This window comes from Ornithorhynchus anatinus, chromosome 1 (genome assembly GCF_004115215.2).
Source record: "Ornithorhynchus anatinus isolate Pmale09 chromosome 1, mOrnAna1.pri.v4, whole genome shotgun sequence".
NCBI classification, from domain to species: domain Eukaryota; kingdom Metazoa; phylum Chordata; class Mammalia; order Monotremata; family Ornithorhynchidae; genus Ornithorhynchus; species Ornithorhynchus anatinus.
In genome coordinates this window covers 59,888,354-59,915,003 of record NC_041728.1, presented here as the reverse complement: position 1 = coordinate 59,915,003, position 26,650 = coordinate 59,888,354, and the positions used below count along the sequence as shown (strand labels likewise).

At 42.3% G+C, this 26,650-nt stretch overlaps 1 protein-coding gene across 3 annotated transcripts in view; it reads right to left on the bottom strand.

Moving 5' to 3' along the window:
- Window positions 1-26,650, bottom strand: part of EML1 (EMAP like 1) — a 204,870-nt gene that overhangs the window by 4,144 nt on the left and 174,076 nt on the right. For all 3 annotated transcript variants that reach the window (XM_039911997.1, XM_029067993.2, XM_029067999.2), the window contains 8 exons: window positions 24,408-24,507; window positions 21,391-21,545; window positions 20,056-20,181; window positions 19,606-19,737; window positions 13,278-13,345; window positions 11,635-11,723; window positions 3,377-3,474; window positions 3,171-3,258 (listed from right to left, as the gene is read on the bottom strand). In XM_039911997.1, the coding sequence (XP_039767931.1) occupies window positions 3,171-3,258; window positions 3,377-3,474; window positions 11,635-11,723; window positions 13,278-13,345; window positions 19,606-19,737; window positions 20,056-20,181; window positions 21,391-21,545; window positions 24,408-24,507 (856 nt within the window). The remainder of the gene's footprint in view (window positions 1-3,170; window positions 3,259-3,376; window positions 3,475-11,634; window positions 11,724-13,277; window positions 13,346-19,605; window positions 19,738-20,055; window positions 20,182-21,390; window positions 21,546-24,407; window positions 24,508-26,650) is intronic.

The following is a 26,650-nucleotide window of genomic DNA, read 5'->3' as shown; positions in this document are numbered from 1 at the left end:
TTTGTGGTTTTCCCATGAAAGCTCACTCACTTATTTCTACAAAGACACCACTTGAGCTTTAACAGAGCTTGGCACAGTCTCTAGGAAGGGTCGGATCACAGCTGACTATAAAAGGGAAGATAACTTCATGGTTCCTCCAATCTCTGCTATTTATGCATCCCAATATCAAATTTGCCTTTAACACTTTAGTGCTACCTTGCTTCCTGATGGTCTGAACACCAACTTTCTAGTCCCCCCTCAACCACGCATTTGCCTGGGACCTTGGCAAAGTTGCTTAACTTCTCTGTGCCTCAATTTCTTCATCGGAAAAGCCAGAATAATGCCTGTTCCCAGAGGGCTTTTGAGAAGACAGATGAGGCCACTAAGCTAAGAACCCTTCAAATGCTTGGATCAGATTTATCTTCCATCTTGACTTTTCCTCTCCAGATCTACTTCATATTCTAGAAGGGTTCTATGTGTTCTGTGTTCCCTCACCCCCAACGATCTGGCCACCAACTTCATCACAAAAATTAACACAATCAGGTCTGAGCTCCCCAAAGTCACCCCTCTCCCTTCTGCCTCCCCCTACCCCCACGATCCTCTCCCCTACTTTCCCATCCTTCCCTGCAGTATCCTCAGAGGAAATCTCCTCCCTCCTCACAAGTGCCACCCCTTCCACCTGTGCTTTGGACCCTATTCCCGCTCACCTTATAAAAACCATCACCTCTTCCCTCCTCCCCTCCTTAACTTCTCTCTTTAACCGCTCACTCTCCATTGGCTTCTTCCCCTCTGCCTTCAAACATGCCCATGTCTCCCCCATCCTAAAAAAACCCTCTCTTGACCCCACTTCCCCTTCCAGTTATTGCCCTATCTCCTTCCTACCCGTCCTTTCCAAACTCCTAGAACGAGTCATCTACACTCGCTACCTAGAATTCCTTAACTCCAACTCTCTCCTGGACCCCCTCCAATCTGGCTTCCATCCCCTCCCCTCAAAGGTCATCCATGACCTCCTTCTTGCCAAATCCAATGGCTCCTACTCTAACCTAATCCTCCTCGACCTCTCAGCTGCCTTTGAAACTGTCAACCATCCCCTTCTCCTCCACACCTTATCTCACCTTGGCTTCATGGACTCCATCCTCTCCTGGTTCTCCTCTTATCTCTCTGGCCGTTCATTCTCTGTCTCCTTCGCGGGCTCCTCCTCCCCCTCCCATCCTCTAACTGTTGGGGTTCCTCAAGGGTCAGTTCTCAGTCCTCTTCTGTTCTCCATCTACACTCACTCCCTCGGTGAACTCATTCGCTCTCACGGCTTCAACTATCATCTCTATGCAGATGACACACAGATCTACATCTCCGCTCTGTCCTCTCCCCCTCCCTTCAGGCTCGTATCTCCTCCTGCCTCCAGGACGTCTCCACCTGGATGTCTGCCCGCCACCTAAAACTCAACATGTCCAAAACTGAGCTCCTCATCTTCCCTCCCAAGCCCTGTCCTCTTCCTGACTTCTCTATCACTGTGGATGGTAGAACCATCCTTCCTGTCTCTCAAGCCCGCAACCTTGATGTCATCCTTGACTCACTCCCACACATCCAATCTGTCACCAATGCCTGCCGGTCTCGCCTTTACAATATCGCCAAGATCCACCCTTTCCTCTCCATCCAAATGCCTATCTTACTGGTACAAGCTCTCATAATATCCCAACTGGATTATTGTGTCAGCCTTCTCTCTGATCTCCCTTCCTCCTGTATCTCCCCGCTCCAGTCTATTCTTCATTCCGCTGCCCGGATCATCTTCCTGCAGAAATGCTCTGGGCATGTCATTCCCCTCCTTAAAATCCTCCTGTGGTTGCCTATCAACCTCCGCACTAAACAAAAACTTCTCACTCTGAGCTTCAAGGCTCTCCATCATCTTGCTCCCTCCTACCTCTCCTCCCTTCTCTCTTTCTTCTGTACACCTTGCACACTCCACTCCTCTGCCGCTCACCTCCTCAAAGTCCCCCGTTCATGCCTATCCTGCCACTGACCCCTGGCCTACGTCCTCGTGCTGTCCTGGAATGCCCTCCCTCCTCACCTCCGCCAAACTCTCTTCCCCTCTTCAAAGCCCTACTGAGAGCTCACCTCCTCCAAGAGGACTTCCCAAACTGAGCTTCCCCTTTTCCCTCTGCTCCCTCTGCTGCCTCTCTGCCCTCGCCTCCCCTCCCCTCAGCTAAGTCCCCTTTCCCCCATTTCCCTTTGCTCCTCCCCCTCTCCCTTCCCCTCCCCTCAGCATTTTGCTCATTTGTATATATTTTTATTACCCTATTTATTTTTGTTAATGAGGTGTACAACCCCTTGATTCTATTTATCATGATTAAATTGTCTTGTTTTTGTCTGTCTCCCCCGATTAGACTGTAAGCCTGACAGTGGGCAGGGATTGTCTCTATCTGTTGCCAGATTGTACATTCCAAGCACTTAGTACAGTGATCTGCATATAGTAAGCGCTCAATAAATACTATTGAATGAATGAATGAGTGTGTTCTGATTAAGCCCTCTTTTCCCCGCCTCCCTCTCCATTCTACATTATCTTAGTCCCTGGATCCAAGCCTTTTAGGCATCTTGTATGCACTGCACTCTCCATCACACAGCACTTATGTACATACCCATAAATTATTCATTTATATTACTGTCTGTCACTTCTTTTTAGACCTTAAGCCTGTTGCAGGCAGGGAACGTGTGTACCGACTCTATTGTAGTGTAGATTCCCAAGCTCTACACACAGTAAGCGCTCAATCAATACCACTGATTGATTGATTCTATGGGCCCTCTATGTTTGACCAAACTTCTAAACATTCTAGAAGTGCAGACAAACTACTGTGGATCCCTGATTATGTATGGGATGAGCCTCTAATAATTATGGTATTTGTTAACCACTTACTATGTGCCAACCATTGTTCTAAGTGCTATGGTAGATACAAGGTCATGAGGTTGGACACAGTCCCTGTCCCACATGGGATTCACAGTCTCAATCCCTAGTTTACAGATGAGTTAATTGAGGCACAGAGAAGTTAGGTGACTTGCCCAAGGTCACACAGCACACAAGTGGCAGATTTGGAATTAGGACCCACAACCTCTGACTCCCAAGCCTGTGCTCTTGCCACTAGGCCATGCTGCTTCACTACAAGGTATGGTCCCCAAAACATTCATTTGTTTATACTCACAATAAAGAATTTCGTAGTCCCCTGAATTAGACACGAGGTACTGTGAATTAACAGACCAGTCCAAGTGAGTAATAAAGCTGGAGTGACCCTAAAAAAAGAGAAGCACATGTGATTATTTTCTTTGGTGAAGAAATCTGTCACTGAAACATATGAAAGCACATTTAAAAAGTCATGATTCTGTGTTTAAAACAAAGATGGGAACTTACTGAGCACTTGCCAATTCTACTGTATTTCCTTCCGTTGTCATTTACACCATAGATATAGATACAGTTGTCATGTGAACCAATCGCCAAAAAATTCCCATCTATCCAAAAAAAAAGAAGAGGATAATTACCTTCCAAACGTAAGCCTAAATTGGCTTGCAAAGTACCAAGGCTAATCACTCAATTTTCCATAGTGGTTTTAAACAAAATCCTAAACTACTGTAATTTTTTTTCCTAATATGGAAACATTCAGATTCTTGGGTGAATTTTGGAATTATTTTGCTGGGCCTGACAATGAACTCAAGGGCTCTCTCCCATGCCAATGGCTTTGACTTTATGTGACAGCCTAAAAATCCTGTTCCCTGGCTCTGAGCCAAGAGCTGCTGGGGTAAAAGGGACTCCTGGGACCACTTTATGATTCTGATTCAGGAACCTCCCTGAACACTCATCTTTAGTTAGAAAGGGGATGCAGGTGACCCATTTCAACTCAGTTACCTGATAGACACTTGGTTCTAAATCCTTTGGATACTATCATATTTACAAACAGGTTCAAAGCAGAGGAGAGAAATCGTATTCAAATTTTTAACTTGGTTTAAATTATGATGTCCTCATCTCAATTATCTGAAAGAAACTTGGTCCTGAATTTTTTGGATACCATCATATTTTAAACCAGGTTCAAAGCACAGGAGAGAAATTATAATCAAATTTTAAATTTGGTTTTAATTATGATTAAAGTTCTACCATATTCTTCCTCTGATGTGTATATTAAATATCTATACATGTATATGAATATATATTTAATGGTATTTGTATACATTTAATGGCATTTGTTAACCACTGCTTCAAATGCTGGGGTAGATACAAAGTAATCAGGTTGGACACAGTCCATGTCCCCCATGGGGCTCATAGTCTTAATCCCCATGTTACAGATGAGGTAACTGAGCCACAGAGAAATGAAGTGTCTTGTCCAAGACCACACAACAGACAAGCAGCAGAGCTGGGATTAGAACCCAGTTCCTTCTGATTCCCAGACCCATGCTCTATCCACTAAGCCATGCTGCTTCTCTCTATATCTTGAGGAAGGTGGAGGAAAGTGAAGAAAATGACCCAACCCAACTATTGTGTTGTTGCTCATGCCATACCCTCACCCGTAGCATAAAACTGTATTCTTCCCCCCTACACAAACTTTTTAAAATGTCACTCCTCGATATATTCCTGATTCACCTCTTTCAATAGCAGCTTTACTGAGTCAGTCATCTCGGGACTCAGCCAAAAGTTTATGAGTGTATTCTAATCCCAGCTCTGCCTCTTGCCTATCTTGTGACCTCGGGGAAGTCACTTATCTTCTGTGTGCTTCCGTTTCATCTGGAAAATGGGGATGAGATCTCTGTTCTCCCTCTTTTTTAGATTCTGAGCCTGAATGGGTCAGAGACTGTGTACAATTGGACTAGCTTGTACCTACCCCAGGTTTAGTTCAGCGCTTGGCACATAGTAAGAGTTAAACAAATACCACATTTATTAATGCATTCCTGTTAACCATGTACCGGCATTACAAATGACACGTCTGTGATCCCTGATGTCTGCCCGATTCCCCATTTAGACCATAGATTACTTGAGGGCAGGGACATTGTTTTCATCTTCCTTCCTCAATTTTCCTCAGTATTTTGTAGTATAAATGCTTGCCCAGAGCAGGGTGCCCAATGAATATTGTGGGAAATGATGTGATTAAAGCTCTCACTGGATGCCAACTTCTCACTCATTTTAATACTTTTATGGCACCAGGGTCCTATTCTGAGTACTAAGGCAATTTACTGAACGTCACCCGGGTGATATGGAGTGCAGGGACCAGGCCTGTTGGCTTTGCTGGGAACAGAGTTCAAGACGCTGTCATGTACACATGAGCCCCTAATTGATGTGCTTGATGGTCAATTGCTCAGGAGTATGGTGCTGGATGGGAAATTTGGCACTAAAAGATGCAACAGCTGGATGTTGAATGGTCAGAATCCATGAACTACATGACTAGCTACAAGGAGTTATAGAAATGTTTACATTTTAGTATGGAGAATTTAATGTTAACATTTTTAACTATAAAACGAGTCTGAAAACATAATCTCTGTATAGTGAGTTCTGATAGTAATGGCTATAGCTGAATAATTTTCTGGGTTTTTGAATTTGGGTTTACAATGCTATATTTTCTCAAATCTAAGTTTCTACAGAAGACACGGAAATGATAATAATAATGATGATGATAATAGAGAGACTAGTAAAATGTCCTAATTTGGGGCTAAAGAAAAAGGATCCTCTAGAGATTAAAAAAAAATTGTTCCTCTTCCCTTGTGACCAAAATAGAATTGGCATAGAGGTCTCCAAAAGGTGGCATACTCCCAAGTCCATCAAGCCAACCCATCTTACTCCCAGTTAAACAACTGTGAATTTTTTGTCTGCAAAACATGCATTTCTGGAAGGTTCAAAATGGTAGCTACAATGCATAAATTTGACAGAAGCCAAGTTACATTTTACCTAGGTCCATCTAACCAGGCCAAAAGAGAGGCTAAATTCACCCTGAAATGATAGCCTGTGAAATACTCACTTTGCAGAAAAAAAAACCACTAACATAACCCAAATTGGGTTAACTCTGCATAGCCTGTGATAAATTTGTACATTTGGTCCTTCCTCAATATGTTTTCACTTGGCATTTTGGATAGAACATTGTCAGGGAATTTGGGAATGCTCTTCTGACGATTCACAGCTATCTGGATAGGATGTGATGTAAATGGAAAAACTGCTTGAAGAGATGCACACAGTGTGGGTCAAGATGTATGTGGCTTTCCATAATGTGGTTAGGCAAGAACATAACCCCCTCACTGTGAGTTTTCTGAATCTCTGTTTGGAACTCATTCACAAATTTTGATTTGCCTAGAGATACGTTTAAACTTAACAGATGAAAAGTAAAGGGTGTGTGATTTAATATTCCAACTACCAGAAAAACAGTCACTGTTCTAAAAGTGGGGGCTAATAGTCTCCTTCCAAACACTCATGCTCATTCTGAGCCCTGATGTGCTGCTCATTTGTCACATCACCTTAAATGACCACAAACCATGCACTGGCCCAGAGGGTCAAGAAGACTGCAGCTGGTGCAGATCATAGCCACCTGTCTGCTAGTTAGAGCCAAGTAACACACAGGACGCTGCAACCCTGGTGCTCTACTCTTTCTAACAGGGGCAGAGGTCTAAATCCTTGATCCCGCTGGAGATTGTGGACCTACTTTTTAAGGCCTTGTAGCCGAGTCTGAAATGATCATGGCGATTGGGAAACCAGGAATATTATTACTCTAGGACTGCTCCACTTCTAGTTATAACTACTGCTCCAGTTGTTTCACCTAGGAGAGAGAAGTGCAGCCGGCTTTGGTGGCCTTGGAAGCTACCAACTATTTTTTTTATGGAAATTCCTAAGAACTTACTATGTGCCAGGCACTGCACTACATGCTGGGGGAGATATAGGTTAATGAGGTTGGACACAGTCCCTGTTCCACATGGGGCTCACAGTCTTAATCCCCATTTTCCAGATGAGGTAACTGAGGCACAGAGAAGTGAACTGACTTGTTCAAGGTCACGCAGCAGACAAGTGGTGAAGTCAGGATTAGAACTTAAGTCAGTCATTCATTTAACTGTATATATTGAGTGCTGTGTGCAGAGTACTACTAAGTTCTTGGGAGAGTACAATATAACAATAAACAGACACAATCCCTGACCACTATGAGCTCAAAGTCTGTATTTGTGGGGGAGACATCATTAATATAATTAAATTACAGACATGTATCTAAGCGCTGTGCGGCTGGGAGGGAGGAATAACAAAGGGAGCAGGTCAGGTTGACATCCAAGGGACTGGAAGAAGAGAAAAAGGGGGCCTTAGTCAGGGAAGGCCTTTTGGAGATGTACCTTCAATAGCCTTGAAGTGGAGGGAGAGTAACTGTCTGTCAGATTAAAGGAGGGAGGGTGTTCCAGGCCAGAGGCAAGACACGGGCAAGGGGTTGGTGGTGAGATAGGTGAGGTCGAGATAGAGTAGAAGGTTAGCATTAGAGGAGCAAAGTGTGCAGGCTGGGTTGTAGTAGGAGAGTACCAAGGTGAGGTAGGAGGGGGCTAGGTGATGGAGTGCTTTAAAGCCAATGGTGAGGAGTTTTTGTTTGATGCAGAGGTGGCTGAGCAACCACTGTAGTTTTTTGAGGAGGGGGCTGACATGACCTGAACTTTTTTGTAGAAAAATTATCCAGGAAGCAGAGTGAAGTATGCACTAGAGTGGGGAGAGGTGGGAGGCTGGAAGGTTGCTGCAGTAATCCAGGATGGAGAGGATGAGTGATGTTTTAATGTGGTAGTAAGTTTGGATGGAGAGGAAAATAGCGGATTTTAGCGATGTTGTTAAGATGGGACCTAAAGGATTTAGTGATGGATTGAATATGTAGGTTGAATGAGAGAGTGAAGTCAAGGATAACACCAAGGTTACGGGTTTGTGAGACGGGAAGGATGGATGTGCCGTCTAAAGTGATGGGAAAGTCACGGGAGGACAGGGTTTGGGTGGAAAGATAGGAGTTCTGTTTTGGACACATTAAGCTTGAGGTGACTGGAGGGCATCCTATTAGAGATGTCTTGAAGACATGAGGAAATGCGAGACTTCAGAGAGGGAGAGAGATAAGGGCTGGAGATGTAGATTTGGGCATCAACTGCACAGAGATGGTAGTTGAATCCATGGGAGCGAATGAGTTTTCCAAAGGAGTGGTTGTAGATGGAAAATAGAAGGGGATCCAGAACTGAACCTTGAAGACACCCCCAGAGTTAGGGGGTGGGAGGCAGAGGAGGAGCCCATGAAGGAGACTGAGAAGGAACAGCCAGAGAGATGATAAGAGAACCAGGAGAGAAAGAGTTAGTGAAGCCAAGGTGGATAATATTTTCAGAAGGGGGTGGTCCACAGCGTCAAAGGCAGCTGAGAGGTCGAGGAGGATTAAGATGGAGTAGAGGACATTGGATTTGGCAAGAGGGTCCTTCTGACATCCAGGCCTGTACTTTATCCACTAGGCTACACTGCTTCTCTGTAGTATTGTACTCTCCCAAGAACTTAGTACAGTGCTCTGCACACAGTAAGCACTCAATAAATTCCACTGATTGATTGTACTCTGAGTGGGAGATGATGTGGGGGTTCAATAATAATAATGATGGTATTTGTTAAGCGCTTACTATGTGCAGAGCACTGTTCTAAGCGCTGGGGTAGACACAGGGGAACTCACCTCACCTCATGGTGGAGAGTGTGTCTCCAGTCCCTTCCCCTAGGAAAATTTCTATCTTTGTGGCTGTGGAGGGGGCAGGAGCTCATCCTTCAGGGAATGTGGAAGCTGCATTTCCTACCAGAAACAGCATGGGCCAGGAAGTAAGAGGCCCTGGGTTTTACTCCTAACTCCAACACTTACCTGCTGTGTGACTCTGGACAAGTCACTTAACTTCTCTGTGCCTCCACTCCCTCTTCTGCAAAATCGGGATTCAAAACCTGTCCCCTCCTTTCTACTTACTCTGTGAGCCCCATGTGGCACCTAATTATCCTATATCTACCCCAGGGCATGATACAGAGCTTGGCCTATAGTAAGTGCTTAACAAATACCACAATTATTATTATTATCCTTTGTTCCTGCCTCCTCTAGTCAACTCTAGGATCTGATGCAGATTCAAAAACGTGGCTATGGAGCACATGCAGAACTCTCTCCCAATGTTGGCTGGGAAATGACATATTTAGCCCTCCCTGGAGTTTTAGACTCAGGAGGTGGTTGAGGACAATCGCAGGGGTTTCCAGGGCTGCTCTCGGGCCTATGGATGGCCAATTGCCAAATCAAGAGCATCCTATTAAAGACTCCCTAATAAAGATGCTAAATGATTGCCCTGTTATCATCCTCAATTAGCATTTAATGGGAACCCACAGGGTGCATGGCAGTGTGCCAAGCACACAACCAGCAATCACCCTTGTCTTTTGTTTCATTTGAAAAAATCATACTGCATTAAAGCAATGTATTTGGATCATTTTAAAGGATAATTGAAACACAATTACTCAGTTAAATTTGATATTAAATAATCCACAACTTTTACCTGCATCAACTTCTGGATGATCTTCAATAATACCTTTAGATTCATGTCTATTGTATAAGCTGCCCACATCCAGTGTGAGTGAGTGAGAGAGAATGTGAGTGAGAGAGAGAGAGAGAGTGAGAGAGAGAGAGAGAGAGTGTGTGTGTGTGTGTAAAAAACAGTCTGCCCTTCCCTTCAAGGGTCAAATAAGTGCAGATCATATCCGCATCAATATTGTGGGCAGGGAATGAATCTACCAACTCTACTGTAGTGTACTCTCCCGAGCACTTAGTATACTTCTTTGCACAAAGTAAACAATAAATACCACTGACTGATTGATTGATTCTTTCTCCAGGCTTAGTCTAGTGCTTTGCATTCAACTGCCAGAGAAAGTACTAATAATGAAATTTAGGAAGCAACCATTTTTACCAGTGTTTCTAAAAAAGAGTCCCTGAAATGCAGCGGAGTGCACCTAAATCAGAGATACTGACAGTTGAAAGGACTGTTAACAACTAGTCCGGCAGTCAGCCAGGTTCATGGAAGCAGTAAATTTGAGGAACTGGGAGAGAAACTGGAGAGCTGATGGTCCTTAAAGCCTGACTGCTCTCCAGAGGGAACCAACTCATCTCTGTAATGACAACTCTTTGGAATAGAGGAATGAATGTCTGGTAGAGAGGAAGGGCATTAATTCTAATGGTGGGGATACCAAAAGAAAGTTTAGGACTATCTAGTGTTTGCAGTGTGAACATAAAAGTTTATTGAGCTAGCACAGAGAATCAAATCTCTGTGGTCTGGGACCTTACCATCCAGAAAACTCTACTGATAAATAATCACTCATCCCTACTGAAGAGGGTTTACAATATCAGTTGCTCCCTAGGGTGATTGTATAAATCCCTGATGATAGTTTAATTAGCAAAGAGCTTCATTTTTACTATCAGTGACTTTCAGCCACAGGTTACCTTCCAATCTGATCAGTAAACAACTTTCCCCCAACAGATTTGGGTTTCCCAGGAGGATGGAGTCCTCTGTGTGATCATGTAATGCCCCCTTCTGGCTCCTCGTTAATTAGCACGGTGATGATAGTCTCGCTTGGAAAACGACAGATGAGTTACCTGCCATACGCAGAGTTCTTTCAAAAGGCTGGTTTATACTGAGTTTTTAGATTGCATGCTTCTGGGGAAACTGGGCCTGTTCTTCTCACAACACTCTTATCTTTGGCTAGAGCTCAGTGCTATGGGATGTCAGAAGAAAGTCTTGACCTGTAAATAGGATTGCTCTGACAATACATTAACAAGATGCTGGAGATAAGGAGGACACCTTGTAAAGTTTTGATCATACCCAGAGATGTACAGTGACCACTTGACTACTAATCCCCTTTTAAATCCAATGAAAACTCCCATTTATGGAGTCCCAAGTTTTCCAAAGATTGTCTCTGCTTTTTTATCCATGGGCCATTGCTTCTCCGAACAAGCAATCTACTTAGTGAAGCCAACTGTATATCCCTCTCCTTTATCAATCAATCATATTTATTAAGCATGTACTGTGAACAGAGCACTGTACTAAGCACTCGGGAGAGTACACTATAACAATATAACAACTCGGCACCCCTCCTTTCCAAACAACCTCACCTGGCTCCAGCCACTCTAACCATTGCGATGTGACTCTTAAGACTCAAATGTCTTTTCCCTTGCAATCGGTTAGGTATTTTATTTACATGGCTGTATATACCTGTAATTCATTTATTTATTTGTGTTAATGTCTGTCTCCCCCTCCAGACTATAAATTCGCTGTGGGCAGGGAATATGTCTGTTTATTGTTATATCATACTCTCCCAAGTGCTTAATACAGTGCTTTGCACAGAGTAAGTGTTCAATAAATGTGACAATTTATAAAACTTCAACCATGGGGACTGCAAGTTTCTCAAGGACCAGGAATAGGTCTTGTCCATTCTCTCGAACTCCACTCAGAGCCTTGGAAAGTAATGACGACGATCCCAGACTGCATGGTCACAGTAAATGTGGGTGGCAGACAATGAATATAAACATCTGCGGGCACAATTTAAATTGGACGCTGAGAGATTTCAAGTACTTGAAGAAAGGGAATCATACACAAAATTGAATCATTTTTGTTTTTACAGTGACTGAATTGTGTTCTGACCTGGTGAGTAACGCATTACAGACAGCTGCTCATTTCCATCTGTGTGGACAGTGACCAGATCTTTTGTTTCTGTGTCAAACACAAACCACCTGTTGTAAACACAGGAAAGAGTGCAATAAGCCACTAGGCAAGAAATGCAATTTACAGAAGGTTTATTTAATCATTTATCATTGAGACACAATAACAGCTCTCCATGTGTTTGCCTTAAAAGGGAAAGAGCTTTAAACGCCATTCAATGAAACTACTGTTCATAATCACTTCCTAATGGTCGTTCTCTGCCCCACCCTCAAGTTATTCTCTCGTTTGGAACTCCCTTCCCTCCCAAATCCCCACACACCACAGTCCTCCCTTTTTCAAAGTCATCTTGCAAGCCCACCTCCTCCAGCATGTCTTCCCTAATTAATTCCAAGTATCCCAAGTCAGATAAGCCCACCAGCCATTTCCAGCACTTAGGTTTTTATGTTTATTCAACTGCACATTAACGATCTCTTTTGAATACTCTATTTGTAGATACTATTGTGGGTCCTATTGCATCTGTGACCCACACTAGATTATAAACTCCTTGTGGGACAAAATGTGTCATTTGTTTGTTTTGAATTTCCCAAGTACAAAGCATTACTTTCGGTGGATGCTTAATAAATGCTGCTAATATTACTACCACAATTACTATTCTGTGTCACTGAGGCACTTGGTTGTGTAGCTCTTAAGCATTTTGATACACACCGCAGCCCCACAGCAATTATGTATGTATCCTTTTACTCTTCTATTTCACCAGTTTATTTTGATGTCTGATTCCCCCGTAGATTGTAAGTTTCTTGTGGGCAGGGATGGAGGCACTTGGTTGTGTAGCTCTTAAGCATTTTGATACACACCGCAGCCCCACAGCAATTATGTATGTATCCTTTTTACTCTTCTATTTCACCAGTTTATTTTGATGTCTGATTCCCCCTGTAGATTGTAAGTTTCTTGTGGGCAGGGATGGCATCTAACTCTACTGCGTACTTTCTCAAGTGTTTAGTACAGTGCTCTGCACATACTAAGTGCTCAATAAATCCCAATGATTGATTACTACAACTACGACTAATTGAGGGAATCCTTTACTGGCTGCTACCCAAACTGCTCAGTTGCAAAAGTTATGTTATCCCTAAATTTTATTTTCCAATTTGAATTTCATTATATTTCAGGTCCTACAAAATGCAAAAATTTATGCCTAGAAAGAACAGAAAAGAAAGATCACAAAATAAAAATCAAATCTAAAATCTGGAGTAAATTGGTTTGCTAATCCAAGTCTGGTAAAGTATTTGGCTCTACTTAAATGTTATTTACAATATGCTTATTCTGTTTCATTTCATTCAGTTTGATGTATTTTTCAGGGGTCAAATTTCATGGAAACACTGAATGGTACATTTCTCTGAAGGAATATTCAGAGAGCAATGAAAATGACAGGAAGTTAACAAGGCATAAAACATACTACTGCAGGCTTCATGTGGCTTTTAGATGCCTGTCTTGTTCAAAAGAAGCTGGGCAAATGCCTTAAAGGGCAAAACTGGCCATACTGGTGGCAGAAATCAAAATATCGATCTTACTTGCAGTGAGCTTCTGAAATATAAAAAATAGCCAACAGATTTGCCTATTTCTCTTACCTTCCAGTGAGGGTTCCAACAGCAACAACTGAACCTGATGGATGAAAACCGGAAGCCTGGGCTGGATCCTATAAGATTAGAGAGCAAGTGTGAATTGAAAGTCACACCTAATAATATGAAAAATAAAAACCAGGCTTTTTTGTTCAGGCAAACACTTTTCCACATAAACTACTACTCCTTTATTTAAAAAATAAAGTGATTCTTCCTTGCTTACATTAATACCATTTTTTCAATAGGACCCTAACAATTTGCCTCTGTTTCTTGACCTGCCCTTGATCCATAGTTCCCTATGTTATCGCCCCATCTCCCTCCTACCGTTTCTCTCCAAATTCTTTGAGCAAGTTGTCTACATCCGCTGCCTCCACTTCCTCTTCTCAACTCCCTTCAATCTGGCTTTTGCCTCCTTCACAACACCAAGGCTGCCCTCTCAAAGGTCACCAATAATCTTTTTCTTTCCAAATCCAACAGTCTCTACTCCATCCAAATCCTCCTCGACCTCTCAGCTGCCTTTCACAGTGTTGACCACCCCCTCCTCCTGGAAATATTATCCAACTTTGGCTTACTTCACAGACACTGTACTCTCTTGGTTCTCCTCCTCTCTGGCTGCTAATCCTCAGTCTCTTTCATGGGCTCCACCTCTGCCTCCTACCCCCTAACTGAGGGAGTCCCTCAAGGCTTAGTTCTGGGTCCCCATCTATACACCCACTCCCTTGGAGAACTCATTCACTCCCATGGTTTTAACTACCATCGCGTTTTGCAGATGATTCATATATCTGCATCTCCAGCCCTGATTTCTTTTCTTCTCTGCATTCTCGTATTTCTTCCTGGCTTCAGGACAACTCTACTTGGATGTCCTCCCTACACCTCAAACTTAACATGTCCAAAACAGAACATCTCACATTCCCACCCAAACCCTGTCCTCCCCATGACTTTCCCATCACTGTAGATGGCACCACTATCTTAGAGAAGCAGCGTGGCTCAGTGGAAAGAGCATGGGCTTGGGAGTCAGAGGTCATGGGTTCTAATTCCGGCTCCCTCGCTGGTCAGTTGTGTGACTTTGGGCAAGTCACTTCATTTCTCTGGGCCTCAGTTACCTCATCTGTAAAATGGGGATGAAGACTGTGAGCCCCATGTGAGACAACCTGCTCACCTTGTATCCCCCCAGTGCTTAGAACAGCTTTGCACATAGTACTTAGAAATACCAACATTATTACATTATTATCTTCCCTATCTGATGAGCCCATAATCATCGTGTTATCTTTGATTCCTCTCTCTCACTGAATACCAAGTATTCAATCTGTCACCAAATCCTATCAGGTCAACCTTTGCAACACCGCTAAAATCTGCCCTTTCCTCTCCATCCAAACTGCTACCACATTAATCCAAGCATTTATCTTATTGCACCTTGAATCCTGCATTCATTCATTCATTCAATCAATAGTATTTATTGAGCGCTTACTATGTGCAGAGCACTGTACTATTGGAATGTACAAATCGGTAACAGATAGAGACAGTCCCTGCCCTTTGATGGGCTTACAGTCTAATCAGCCCCCCTTGCTCACCTCCCTGCCTACTCTCTCTCCCCACTTCAGTCCAGATTTCACTCTGCTGCCCAGAACATTTTTCTACAAATCCATTCAGTCCATGTTTCCCCACTCCTCAAGAACCTCCAGTAGTTGCCCATCCACCTCTGAATCGAACAGAAACTTCTTACCATAGTCTCTAAAGCATTCAATCACACTGTCCCCTCCTACCTTGCCTCACTACAACCCAGCCCACACACTTCACTCCTTAAATGCCAACCTACTCACTCTACCTCCATCTCATCTATCTCGCCGCTGACCCCTAACCCATATCCTGACTCTGGTCTGGAATGCACTCCCTCTTCATATGTGACAGACGATCACTCCTCCCAAAAGGCCCTCCCCGACTAGGCCATATCGTCTTCTCCTACTCCCTTCTGCACAACCCTTGCACTTGTATTTTTACTCTTTAATAATAATAATAATGTCATTTGTTAAGCACTTACTATGTGCCAAGCACTGTTCTTCTTCACCCCTCCCTCAGCCCCACAGTACTTATGTACATGTCCGTAATTCTTTATATTAATGATGGTCTCCCCCTCTAGACTGTAAGCTCTTCGTTGGTAGGTAACCTGTGTACCAACTCTGTTGTACTGTACGTGGCTCAGTGGAAAGAGCATGGGCTTGGGAGTCAGAGGTTAGGGGTTCGAATCCCGCCTCGGCCACTTGTCAGCTGTGTGACTGTGGGCAAGTCACTTAACTTCTCTGTGCCTCAGTTACCTCATCTGTAAAATGGGGATTAACTGTGAGCCCTATGGGGGACAACCTGATTACCCCGTATCCACTCCAGCGCTTAGAACAGTGCTCTGTAAATAGTAAATGCTTAACAAATACCAACATTATTCATTCCCCTATATCTACCCCAGCACTTAGAACAGTGCTCTGCACGTAGTAAGCACTTGGCAAATACCAACATTTATTTATTTATTTTTTTTACTCTCCCAAGTGCTTAGTACAGGACTCTGCACTCAGTAAGTGCTCAATAAATATGACTGACTGATCTTCACTTGTCACTTCCCTTCATATGAAAAACAATCAGATGAGACAGCAAGCTGGATGACAATTTTTTTTTTTTACAGAAATCTGTACAATGTATGCAGTATACATCCCCAAGGCTGGTTTTCGAAGGCTGAACTTGTCAAATAATCATGTCCACTCATTACCTGAGAACTCAACTGTATAAACAGTGTTTGTTTAGCAATAAATTATGGGGAAGGTTGGAATATTTGGGGAAAAATTTGGATTAAACCCTCTTAGTCCACAAAGCACCTGTTGAAAGATCGATGATGATTTCTTGATATAAGCCGGGTGTCAGCAACCCCCAACATGTCTACCAGAGAGTGGCATGCTAGACCATTTAGTCTGGCACACGCCAGAGAGGTGGTCCAAACTACTGTCTCAAAAATCATTACCACCATCTTTTACTCTGGATGCTTCCTAGGTGCTCTGCACACAGTAGACAATCAACAGTCAAGGTAAAGATGATCCCTTGGCTTCTGTCACTGTCCTCTGTCCACCTGTGCTACTGCTTGGGTGGCAGCAGTATTATTAATAATAATTATGGTATTTGTTAAGCGCTTACTATGTGCCACTGTTCTAAGCAGAAGGTGATGGGAGTGGGAGAAAGGCCTCAGACACCAAAAGTCAGAGCTGCTCTTTCTGTGTTGGGGTTTAAAGCTACTACCTCCATCCCCAACTCACCCACACAAGGGCACCATGTGATCTGCCAATCCCTAGTATTTATTGAATACCCGCTGAGTTCCACGTTCTAGGCAGTTCGGAAAGTGCAACACAAATAAGTGACACATTCTCCCTGCCCACTAGGGCTTTATACTCTAAGGTGAGAGGCACACATAAAAATATTTTCATTTAATCAAAATAATTGAATGTACAGTTGAATTGGCATTTATTCATATTTGTGGAAGATGAGTGTAAATAGTGACAGAGGTGCTAGAAATGGCTGGTGGCTTTGATTCTGGGAGGGCCAAGGGGACATAGGAGGGAGGAGCTGAGTTTGGGGCCTGAAGGGTGGGAGAACTTCTGGGAAGAGGAGAGAGTGGAAAAACAAAAGGGGAAGGGGTGAGACTAGAATTGATTGGCAGGCACTGATTGGCTGTAACTTTCTTTGCGTGAGGGTTTAATCAATCAATCAATGGTATTTACTGAGCGCTTACTATGTGAAGACCATCCCCGCTCCCAAACCCACAGCACTTATGCACGTATCTGCAATTTATTTATATTAATGTCAGACCGCCTCTCATTGTGGGCAATGTGTCTGTTTACTGTTGTACTGTACCCTCCCAAGAGCTTAGAACAGTTCTCTACACACAGTAAACGCTCAATAAATACGTTTGAATGAATGGATGAATGAATACAACAGAAGTGGCAGACAAGCTTCTTTGCCATTACTAACTTACCATCTAGCATTTATAGATCTTAGAGTATGTCAGCAATTAGTGTATGACATATTTCTGGGTTATACAGAGTGTGGGTGGGTAGTAACATATGTATGTCTGTATTACTATTGTCTAGGGAGAATGTCTTCATTTTTTAGAGCCTCATATTCCCATCAGTAAAATACTCCTTCCTGCCTCAGAGATGCTGGAAATATGAAGGTATTAATATATATGAAGACCCTGGGGCTTCTTGGATGAAAGGCAAAAAATATAAGGCAATCATTATTATTATTATTATTATCATCATTATTGAGATGCAGCTTGGCCTAGTGGAAAGAGAATGGGTCTGGGAGTTAGGGGATCTGGGTTCTAATCCTGGCTCTACCACTTCACTACTTGGTGACTTTGGGCAAGTCGCTAAACTTCTCTGTGCCTCAGTTTCCTTATCCATAAAATGGGAGTTAAATACCATTCTTATTCCCATAGGACTGTGAGCCCTATATTGGACAGGAACCGTATCTGACTTCATTTATCTTCTCTTCCCTAAAGCTGAGTTCAGTGCTTAGGCCACAGTAAGTACTTAAATATTATTATCATTATTAATACTCACTTTCTAGGAAGTAAGTAAGGAAGGGAGGGAGAGGGGGAGAGAAAGGGAGAGGAGGGAGGGAGGGAGGGAAGAAGGGAAAAAAGCAAGGAAGGGAAGAAAGGAGGAAGGAAGGGAAGGAGGGTGGGAGGAAAGCAGGAAGGGAGGGAGGGAGGGAAGGATAGAGGAAGGGAGGAAGGGAGAAAGGAAGGGAAAAAAGCAAGGAAGGGAAGAAAGGAGGAAGGAAGGGAAGGAGGGTGGGAGGAAGGCAGGAAGGGAGGGAGGGAGAGAAGGATAGAGGAAGGGAGGGAGGGAGAAAGGAAGGCAGGAAGGAAGGGAGGGAGGGAAAGAAGAAGGGAGGGAGGGAAGGAGAAGGGGAGGCAGGCTGGCAGGCAGGAGAGTTATCTTCATATACAAGGTGGGGGAAGGCTAAACTGGCAGAGCTGAGACTAGAACTGTTGTCTTTCAGCTGCAGGTCTTCTCCCCAAATTCCTTAAGGTTATAAAAATTGATACTCATGCTAAGACTGGTAGATCCTGTCCAGTGGAAGGAACCATTGTCCTGGCTCAGTTGTAGATATTAAGGAATAGGATACAAATCCATATTTCAGCTTATTTTGAGTCCCATGTCTAAATCTCCTAAATAGAAACTAGCTAAAAATTGGACTACATTTTTGATTACTTTTGTGGCAATACCAAGCAAATCAAATCCTTTAATGATTATGTAATTACGACAATTTGCTACCAAATGAAGCTCCTAGAGTTCTGAAGGAAGTATATCCTCTAACTTGAAATTAACAGCCATTCAAGTTATGTAATTGTCATAAAATAATTTGATTATTATTAAATTACCTGCTAATCAGGTTGGACAAAGTCCCTGTCCCACAAGGGGCTCACAGTCTTAACCCCCACTTTATAGATGAGGTTACTGAGGCACAGAAAAATGAAGTGACTTGCATAAAATCTCTCAGCAGACAAGTGGAGGGGCTGGAAATAGAACCCAGGTCCTCTGACTTCCAGGCCCATGCGCTATTCACTAGAACACACTACTTTTCAATTCAGTCAGCCATTCAGTTGTATTTATTGAACACTTACTGTGTGCAGAGCACTGTGCTAAGCGCCTGGGAGAGTACAATATAACAGACATATTCCATGACCACAACAAGCTTACAGTCTAAAGGGGGAGACGGAAATTAATATAAATAAATTACAGATATGCACATAAGTGCTGTGGGGCTGGGAGGGGGGATGAAAAAAAGGAGCAAGTCAGGGTGATGTAGAAGGGAGTGGAACTAAAGGAAAAGAGAGCTTAGTCAGGGAAGACCTCTTGGAGGAGATGTGCCTTCAATAAGACTTTGAGGATGGGGAGAGTAATGGTCTGTTAGATATGAAGAGGGAGGGCATTTCAGTCCAGAAGTAGGACTTGGGCGAGAGGTCACCAACAAGATACATGAAATTAAGGTACAGCAAAAGGTTTGGCATTAGAGGAACAAAGTGTGTGGGCTGGGTAGTAGTAGGAGAGTAGCAAGGTAAGGTAGGAGGGGGCAAGGTGATTGACTGCTTTAAAACCAATGGTGAGGAGTTTCTGTTGGATGCGGAAGTGGTTGGGCAACCACTGGATGCTTCTGAGGAGTGGGGAAGTTTCTTGAGGAGTGGGGAAGTTTCTTGAGGAGTGGGGAAATTGGTTAACTCAAAGCACTGCCCTTCAAATATATTTAATTATAAGAAGCAAAAAACAAACCCTGGCTTCATCTTGGTGCCTACCTCTATTATTTTGTTCCAGATGGGGCAGTGACTAGACGCATCCCAGAGAGTGACGTGTTTGTCATGTCCACATGTCAAGAACTGAGCCTTAGAAGAGTGAATGGCTAGACCCCAGAGCTCATCAGTGTGACCCTATTGAGCAAAGAAGATCAACAAAGGAAAATATAAATAATAATGCCATGATTTTAGTGCGCTAACCCTACGTGACTTTTCTAATCTTCATAACATCAAAGTTACTCCCTTCTCTTGTGTTTCAATTATCTGCCAACTTTGTTATTATTTTATCCATTTCTTTCCTTCTAAATTGACAGTAGTAGCAGATGAAATCAAGAAGGCAAAGAGCTCTATGCAACCATATAATTACCTATTGCACCTTAAATACCTTTGAAGGACACTATTATAATTTCAATTGGAAAAATAGCTGACCGGCCCATTTTGGGTAAGACGTACCTGGGTAATTGGATAAAAGTCTCCCGTCAGCGGGCCTTGTAAAACAAAGTTTCTAGTAGTGCCTATTAATACAACGTCACCTTTTCCTTCAGCTACTGTCCGGATTGGCCCAAACTGCTCTGGAATCTGGTTTCAAAATAGTTAGGGAAAAAAAAAATGTTAGGCTAATTTTCAAAACTTGGTCATGAGTAAGATGCATTTATATATGTATTAACTCTAAAACTGTTCCCGTTATCATTATTAACTAATGGAACAGAATTCAAGGTGTTAGAAGGAAATTGATTCACAACTGTGGACCAACAATCTTATAGGCTAAACTAAGAGACCACATTTATTATTTAGATATGAATAATATATAATAATAATACTTATGAAAGCTAGACGGATCCCTAACAACTGAATTTTCTACTAAAAGAAGAATAAATGATGTCTGTTTGATTTTTTAGAAATTTGGGGCTTACATATTGGTATGCATGGTACTGAAGAGTGGATTAAGTTTACAAACTTTAATGTTATTTTTTTTTCCAATGGTACTTGTTAAGCACTTACTATGTGCCAAGCACTGGGGTAGACACAAGACGATCAGGGTGGACACAGTCCCTGTCCCTCATGGGGCTCACAATCTAAGTAGAAGGGAGGAAGAGTTAATCCCCACTTTAAAGATGTGGTAACTGGGGCACAAAGAAATTTAGTGACAGGCCCTAGGTCACACCACAGACAAATGGTGAGGCTGGGATTACAACCTAGGGACCTGACTCCCAGGCTTGTATACTTTCCACTAAACCATAGTGCTTACTGTTAAGTAATAAAGTACCTGAGAAATTCTAAATTCTAAGTGAAAATTAACCTGGACTAACATTAACTAGGAGTAGAGAATCTATCAAGTTTTATTAAAACAAAAAAAGATTAAACTAAAATGGAAAAAAAATGTACTTCTGTATTTGGTGACACTGAATATTCTAGTTCTGTGAAAACATGGTACCATTTACTTTCATACAAGATTCATAATGACTATATGTATTTAAGGACCAGTATTATAAATACAGAATTCTCAAATTTTTATTTCTTACTAAGTTTTACAGATGTAATAAATATTAAAATCTCAACTTGCAATTACCATTTCAAACCAAAAATGTAAAATCCTATTCCCTAGTAGTAAATAATTCCCTAAATAATTGACTTTAAAAATCAGGTACTTCATTCCAATTCATTTCTGATTAAACTGTGTAATTTTTCAAGTGACAATTTACAGCCTCCAAACTAATTAAAGAAAAAAGGGAAAAAAAAAGAATTTTTCAAGTTCAAAATGAAGCTTAAGCGTTCCACTTGTCTCACCTCAGTTTTATGAAGTTTTTGATAATTTCCATTCCAAGATATTAGTTTTCTGTCTTTTCCTCCTCCTGACACCAGGGTACCATCTCTTAACATACAAAGTGCAAAAATACCACCCTCATGGGCTCCTTGAACTGCATAGCTTATTCTGTTGGTACCTAAACAAATCCAGAAACAAGCCCTTAGAATGACATTTAATAGTCTGTAGACACTTTTATTGCATGTGTAGTCTGGATTGGTGGCACTGTTTGAAGAGCCTCCTCTCCCCTCTCAGCTCCAATGCAGCAAAACTGTTGAACCAGAGATCACTCAGCTGACAGCTCTCTGTCCAGAAAGACAGGTCAGCTTGCTCTCTCAAGCAGCAGCTCTAACTTCCTCTGGAGAACTTTTATAGCATGGGCCTTAGGAGTCAGAAGGCCATGGGTTCTAATCCCACCTCTGCCACTTGTCTGCTGTGTGACCTTGGGCAAGTAAGTTCACTTTCCTGTGCCTCAGTGACCTCATCCATAAAATGGGGATTGAGACTGTGAGCCCCATGTGGGACAGGGACCGGGTCCAACTGGATTTGCTAGTATCCACCACAGAGCTTAGTAGCGTGATTGTTCAAGCTGCTCAATGAAAACCTGGCCAAAGGCACTGAAGAGCAACAGCAGGTTACTAGGAGAGTTGAGTTTGCCTGGGGATTGCCACTCCACACTCAAGGGGATGACCCACCCTGGAACCCTTGACACATGATGGAAGGCATCCCACTAATATAAAATCAGTGGAAGTGATTTTCCACTGGAAGATCGGTATAGCTGACTAGTTTTCACTCGTTGCCTAGCTCAATGTCTTTTATGATATTTAACATATTATCCCTCGTTTGGAGGGGAGATGACAGCTAGAGAAAATTGCTCAGTAGTATGGTGATCACCCACAACCACTCTCCCTGCTAGAGAAGCTCCATCGGGGGAGGGAAGAAGAGGGACTACTGTGACATTTTTATTCTGGCGATTGCATTGATGTTAATAACACATATCTGTGGAAAATAATGGTGCCAATAATAAACTCCATGTTGAACTTATCTATCACCTTCCTTCTGTGATACCTGAAATAGTTCACCTAAAATATCTGATTTATCTCAGTATAACCTGGGGGAAAGGGCAGATGATACTCTGATCTTTAAGACTTGGAAAAATGAAGAACCTGCCCTTGGGAAGAACCCAAAACAGAATTCAAATCTCTCAATTTCCAGTCAAGATAGGGTTATTAATAATAATAATACTATGTGCCAAGCACTGTTCTAAGGGCTGGGATAGATACAAGGTAATGAGATCATCCCACGTGGGGCTCACCGTCTTAATCTCCATTTTACAGATGAGGTAACTGAGGCACAGAGAAGTTAAGTGACTTGCCCAAAATCACACAGCTGACAGGTGGCGGAGGAGGGAATAGAACCTACAGATGCTGACTCCAAAGCCTGTGCTCTTTCCACTAAGCCACACTGCTTCTCAATTCCAAATATTGCAATGTTCTTTTTTATTATTATGGTATTTTAGATTATGGTTTTTTTTATATTACTATGGTATTTGTTAAGCACTTCGTATGAGCCAGACACTGTTCTAAACACTGGGGTAGATACAAGCTAATCAGGTTTGACACAGTCCATGTCCCATTGGGACTCACAGTCTTCATTCCCATTTTACAAATGAGGTAACTGAGGCACAGAGAAGTTAAGTGACTTGCTCCCAGGTCACGCAGTAGATAGGTGCAGGAGACGGGACTAGAACCCAGGTCCACTGACTCCCAGGCCTGTGTTGTACCTACTAGGCCATGCTGCTTCTCTATTGGTCTTGATATTTTCCATTAAAATTATCTGGAAACAGAGGACCGAGATCTATTTGCATAGTAATATTTTTTAGAAAATCTGTAGTGGATGTTTAATAACTGACAAACTTCATTTCAAAATGTACTCATAATAATGGTATTTGTTAGTGCTTATATGTGCTAAGCATTGCACTAAGTGCTGGTGTATATAAAATAATCAGGTTCCATATGGGGTTCACAGTTTAAGGAGAAGGGAGAACAGATAGTGAATCCTCATTTTGCATAGGTGGGAACTGAGGCATAGAGAAGTTAAGTGACTTGCCCAAAGTCACACAGCTGGTAAGTAGTAGAGCTGGAATTGGAACCCAGGCCCTCTAACTCCAGGGCCCATGTTCTTTCCCCTAGGCCATGCTCCTTCCTCATACACAAAGATGGAATGATGATCCAATTCTATTTCAGTTGACCACAATATTTTTATCACTAACTTCATACAACTAGATCTCCACAATCATCCTTCCCATCATTAGCAGTGATTTATTATGCACCCACTGGGTGCCTGGCTGAGACCTTGAAGTAGTACATTTTTTATACAGACAATATATTTATACAAAATTGATCTTTCATTTCCTGTAACTAACAAAAATGCATTAGAAAAACAATGTAATTCTTTATGTATGTGTTTCACCTCTCCTTCATGCTACCATATAGCCATTATTTGGTTCTGAACTGAAAATAATATTCTGAATATAAATGATCAAACTTTTTTTCCTTTTTAGGACCTCTTCTGGCCAAACAATTTAAATGTGAATTCCCAAGAGCATTAACCTGGCTGACCCTTTTAAAGACAGGGTTAATTTAACTTTGAGGCACTCTGTAGCTTTTAATATATGCAAAAGTGAGGATGCCTACTGCCTAAAAATTCAAGTAGTTTGCACCATGATCTGATTTACATTTGTACATTTCTAAAGAATATTACAAGATAGTGTTGGTGCCAGGAAAATAAGAGCTAGAGAAGAAAACGTCCAAGCTTGCCAGAATAAAATAGCTCCATTTGCAGATGAAGACATTTGCAGAATATTTCAGTAGAAGCCAAATTTAACTTGGCTTAAATATTTCCTTAAAAAGGAATCGTAACAGCATCAACAATATTAAGAGGATGTTTAGGCTCACTATAGCAGGCATTATCCTTTATTATAAAATATGTTTTCTCTCACCTTTTCCCCAAACCAAGATATTTCCACTTGAATCTCCAGTGATGGTATCCCCATTTTCAGAAAAGGTCACACAAAGGACAAACTTTGGCTTCTCTTGTTTCTACAGAGTCATAAACATTTGTATATTTTCATTAAGAGAGTTTTTTAATTGCACATAATATTCTAGAATAAAGTACTCTCATTTATTATTTTTCCATTCCACACTATTTCACAAAACACCTCATCTTTTTTAGAATTCAAAAAGGTGAATAGAGTTTTTACTTTTTTGGACATTTTTCATCTCTGAGTATCCATTGCTGCTATAGTCTTTGTATGTGCATCAGTTTTATTCTTACATATTGATTTTGTTGATCAGAGGCACCATAAATCAGAAGACTAGTCTTTCATGAATTACAGCATTCCTTTTAGACAACTGGGTAGGATGTATTCTAGGGGAAAATTCAATTTGTGTTATTTCAATGTATATCTGTTGTCTCCATCATTAGATTGCAAACTTTTGGAGGGCAGGAATTATGAAACAATCCTTCTGTAATAACAATGTAACAATAATCCTTCTGCATGTTCCCCTTTGAATACAGTAGGCACTCAATCGATTCTGCTAGTGACGTGATTTGCCAATGTCCATGTCTGTAAGAGGTAATTCTAAAAGGGAGAGTGTAAGAGTCAGGGCTGGAAGCTCTCTGTGGGCACAGAACATGTTTACCAACTCTGTTGTAGTGTACTCTTCCAAGTGATTAGTACAGTGCTCTGCACAATGCTAAATATGACTGATTGAAATCATTTAAAGTAATCTACCTGGGTCAAGGATGCTGAGGCTTGCTAGAATTCAAAAACCTACGGCTGAGAACAATAAGCTGGCAATATATTTTCTCCTGGTTTGTATTGTTTGATTGCTAATGGGGCCTGCCAATTAACATTGGCTAGCCAGAAGCACTAGTAATAGTAGTAATGGTATTTACTGAGTGCCTAGTAAGTGTAATGCAATATGCAGAGCACTTGGGGAAGTATAGAAACACAAGGCATGTTGCCAGCCTGCAGCGCAGCACGCATATGCTCCCTTTCTCTCTAGTTATCCATGGAGGAGTGGATTCCATTCCTCTAGGACTCAGAAGCTATTTTCTCAACCAACCTCTTCCAGTCACCTCTGTCCCATTTCTTTCTGCCAGAGTCTCATGGCTTTCTACCTTCCTCCACTCCCGATCCACTCCTGAAACTTCTTTTCACCCTCTACAGCTCTGGTGTGCTGGACTCTGCTGCTGCCACCGCTATAAACCTCACTGTTACTACCTTCTGCATCCCTTCATATCTGGTGGTCCCTACCCTGTCTACAGAGTTTGGGAGCTGGACTGGGGAGAACAAGGAGATACTTGGACTTCTTCCCTGACCTCCTTATCCTCTTCCCCTCCTTGTCCCTCTGCTCCAGGCTGCTGCCCACCTTCTTCTGCCTTACACTGGCCCCCTTATTAAATACACATCTCCTTCAAGAGGCCTTCCCCAACCAAGGCCTCATTTCCTCATCTCCCACTCTCTTCTGTGTCATTCTTGCACTTGGATTTGTACCCTTGATTCATCCCTCCTTCAGCCCCCCAACACTTATATACATATCGGTAATTTATTTATTTATATTCATGTCTGTCTCCCCATCTCAGCTGTAAGCTCACTGTGGGCAGAGAACGTAACTACCAACTCTGCTAGGTTATACTCTCCCAAGCACTTAGTACAGTGCTCTGTACACAGTAAGAGCTCAATGAATACCACTCATTGATTGACTGGTGACAGTGAGGTTCATAATGGCAGAGTTGCAGAAAATAATCCCCAAAATTATAAAAATAGGTCCAGAATAGAAGAGAGCCCAGGAGATCAGAGTCGTTTAGACTGTGAGCCCATCACTGGGCAGGGATTGTCTCTATCTGTTGCTGAATTGTACATTCCAAGCGCTGGGCAGGGCTGTCTCTATCTGTTGCTGAATTATACATTCCAAGCACTTAGTACAGTGCTCTGCACATAGTAAGCACTCAATAAATACTAATGAATGAATGAACAAAAGCTGGGGAGACAGTCCAGGGTGCATGGGCCAAGATATCAATCAGTGGTATTTAAATGCTGGCTTAGTGTGCAGAGCACTGTAAGAAAATGCTAAGAAAGCTGTGGAAGGAGGAAAGGCAGGATGAGAAAAGACAAGATTAGGCTAATTCCCTGTCATATCTCCTAAAGAAGAGACTCAATCCACTATCACTTTGAGA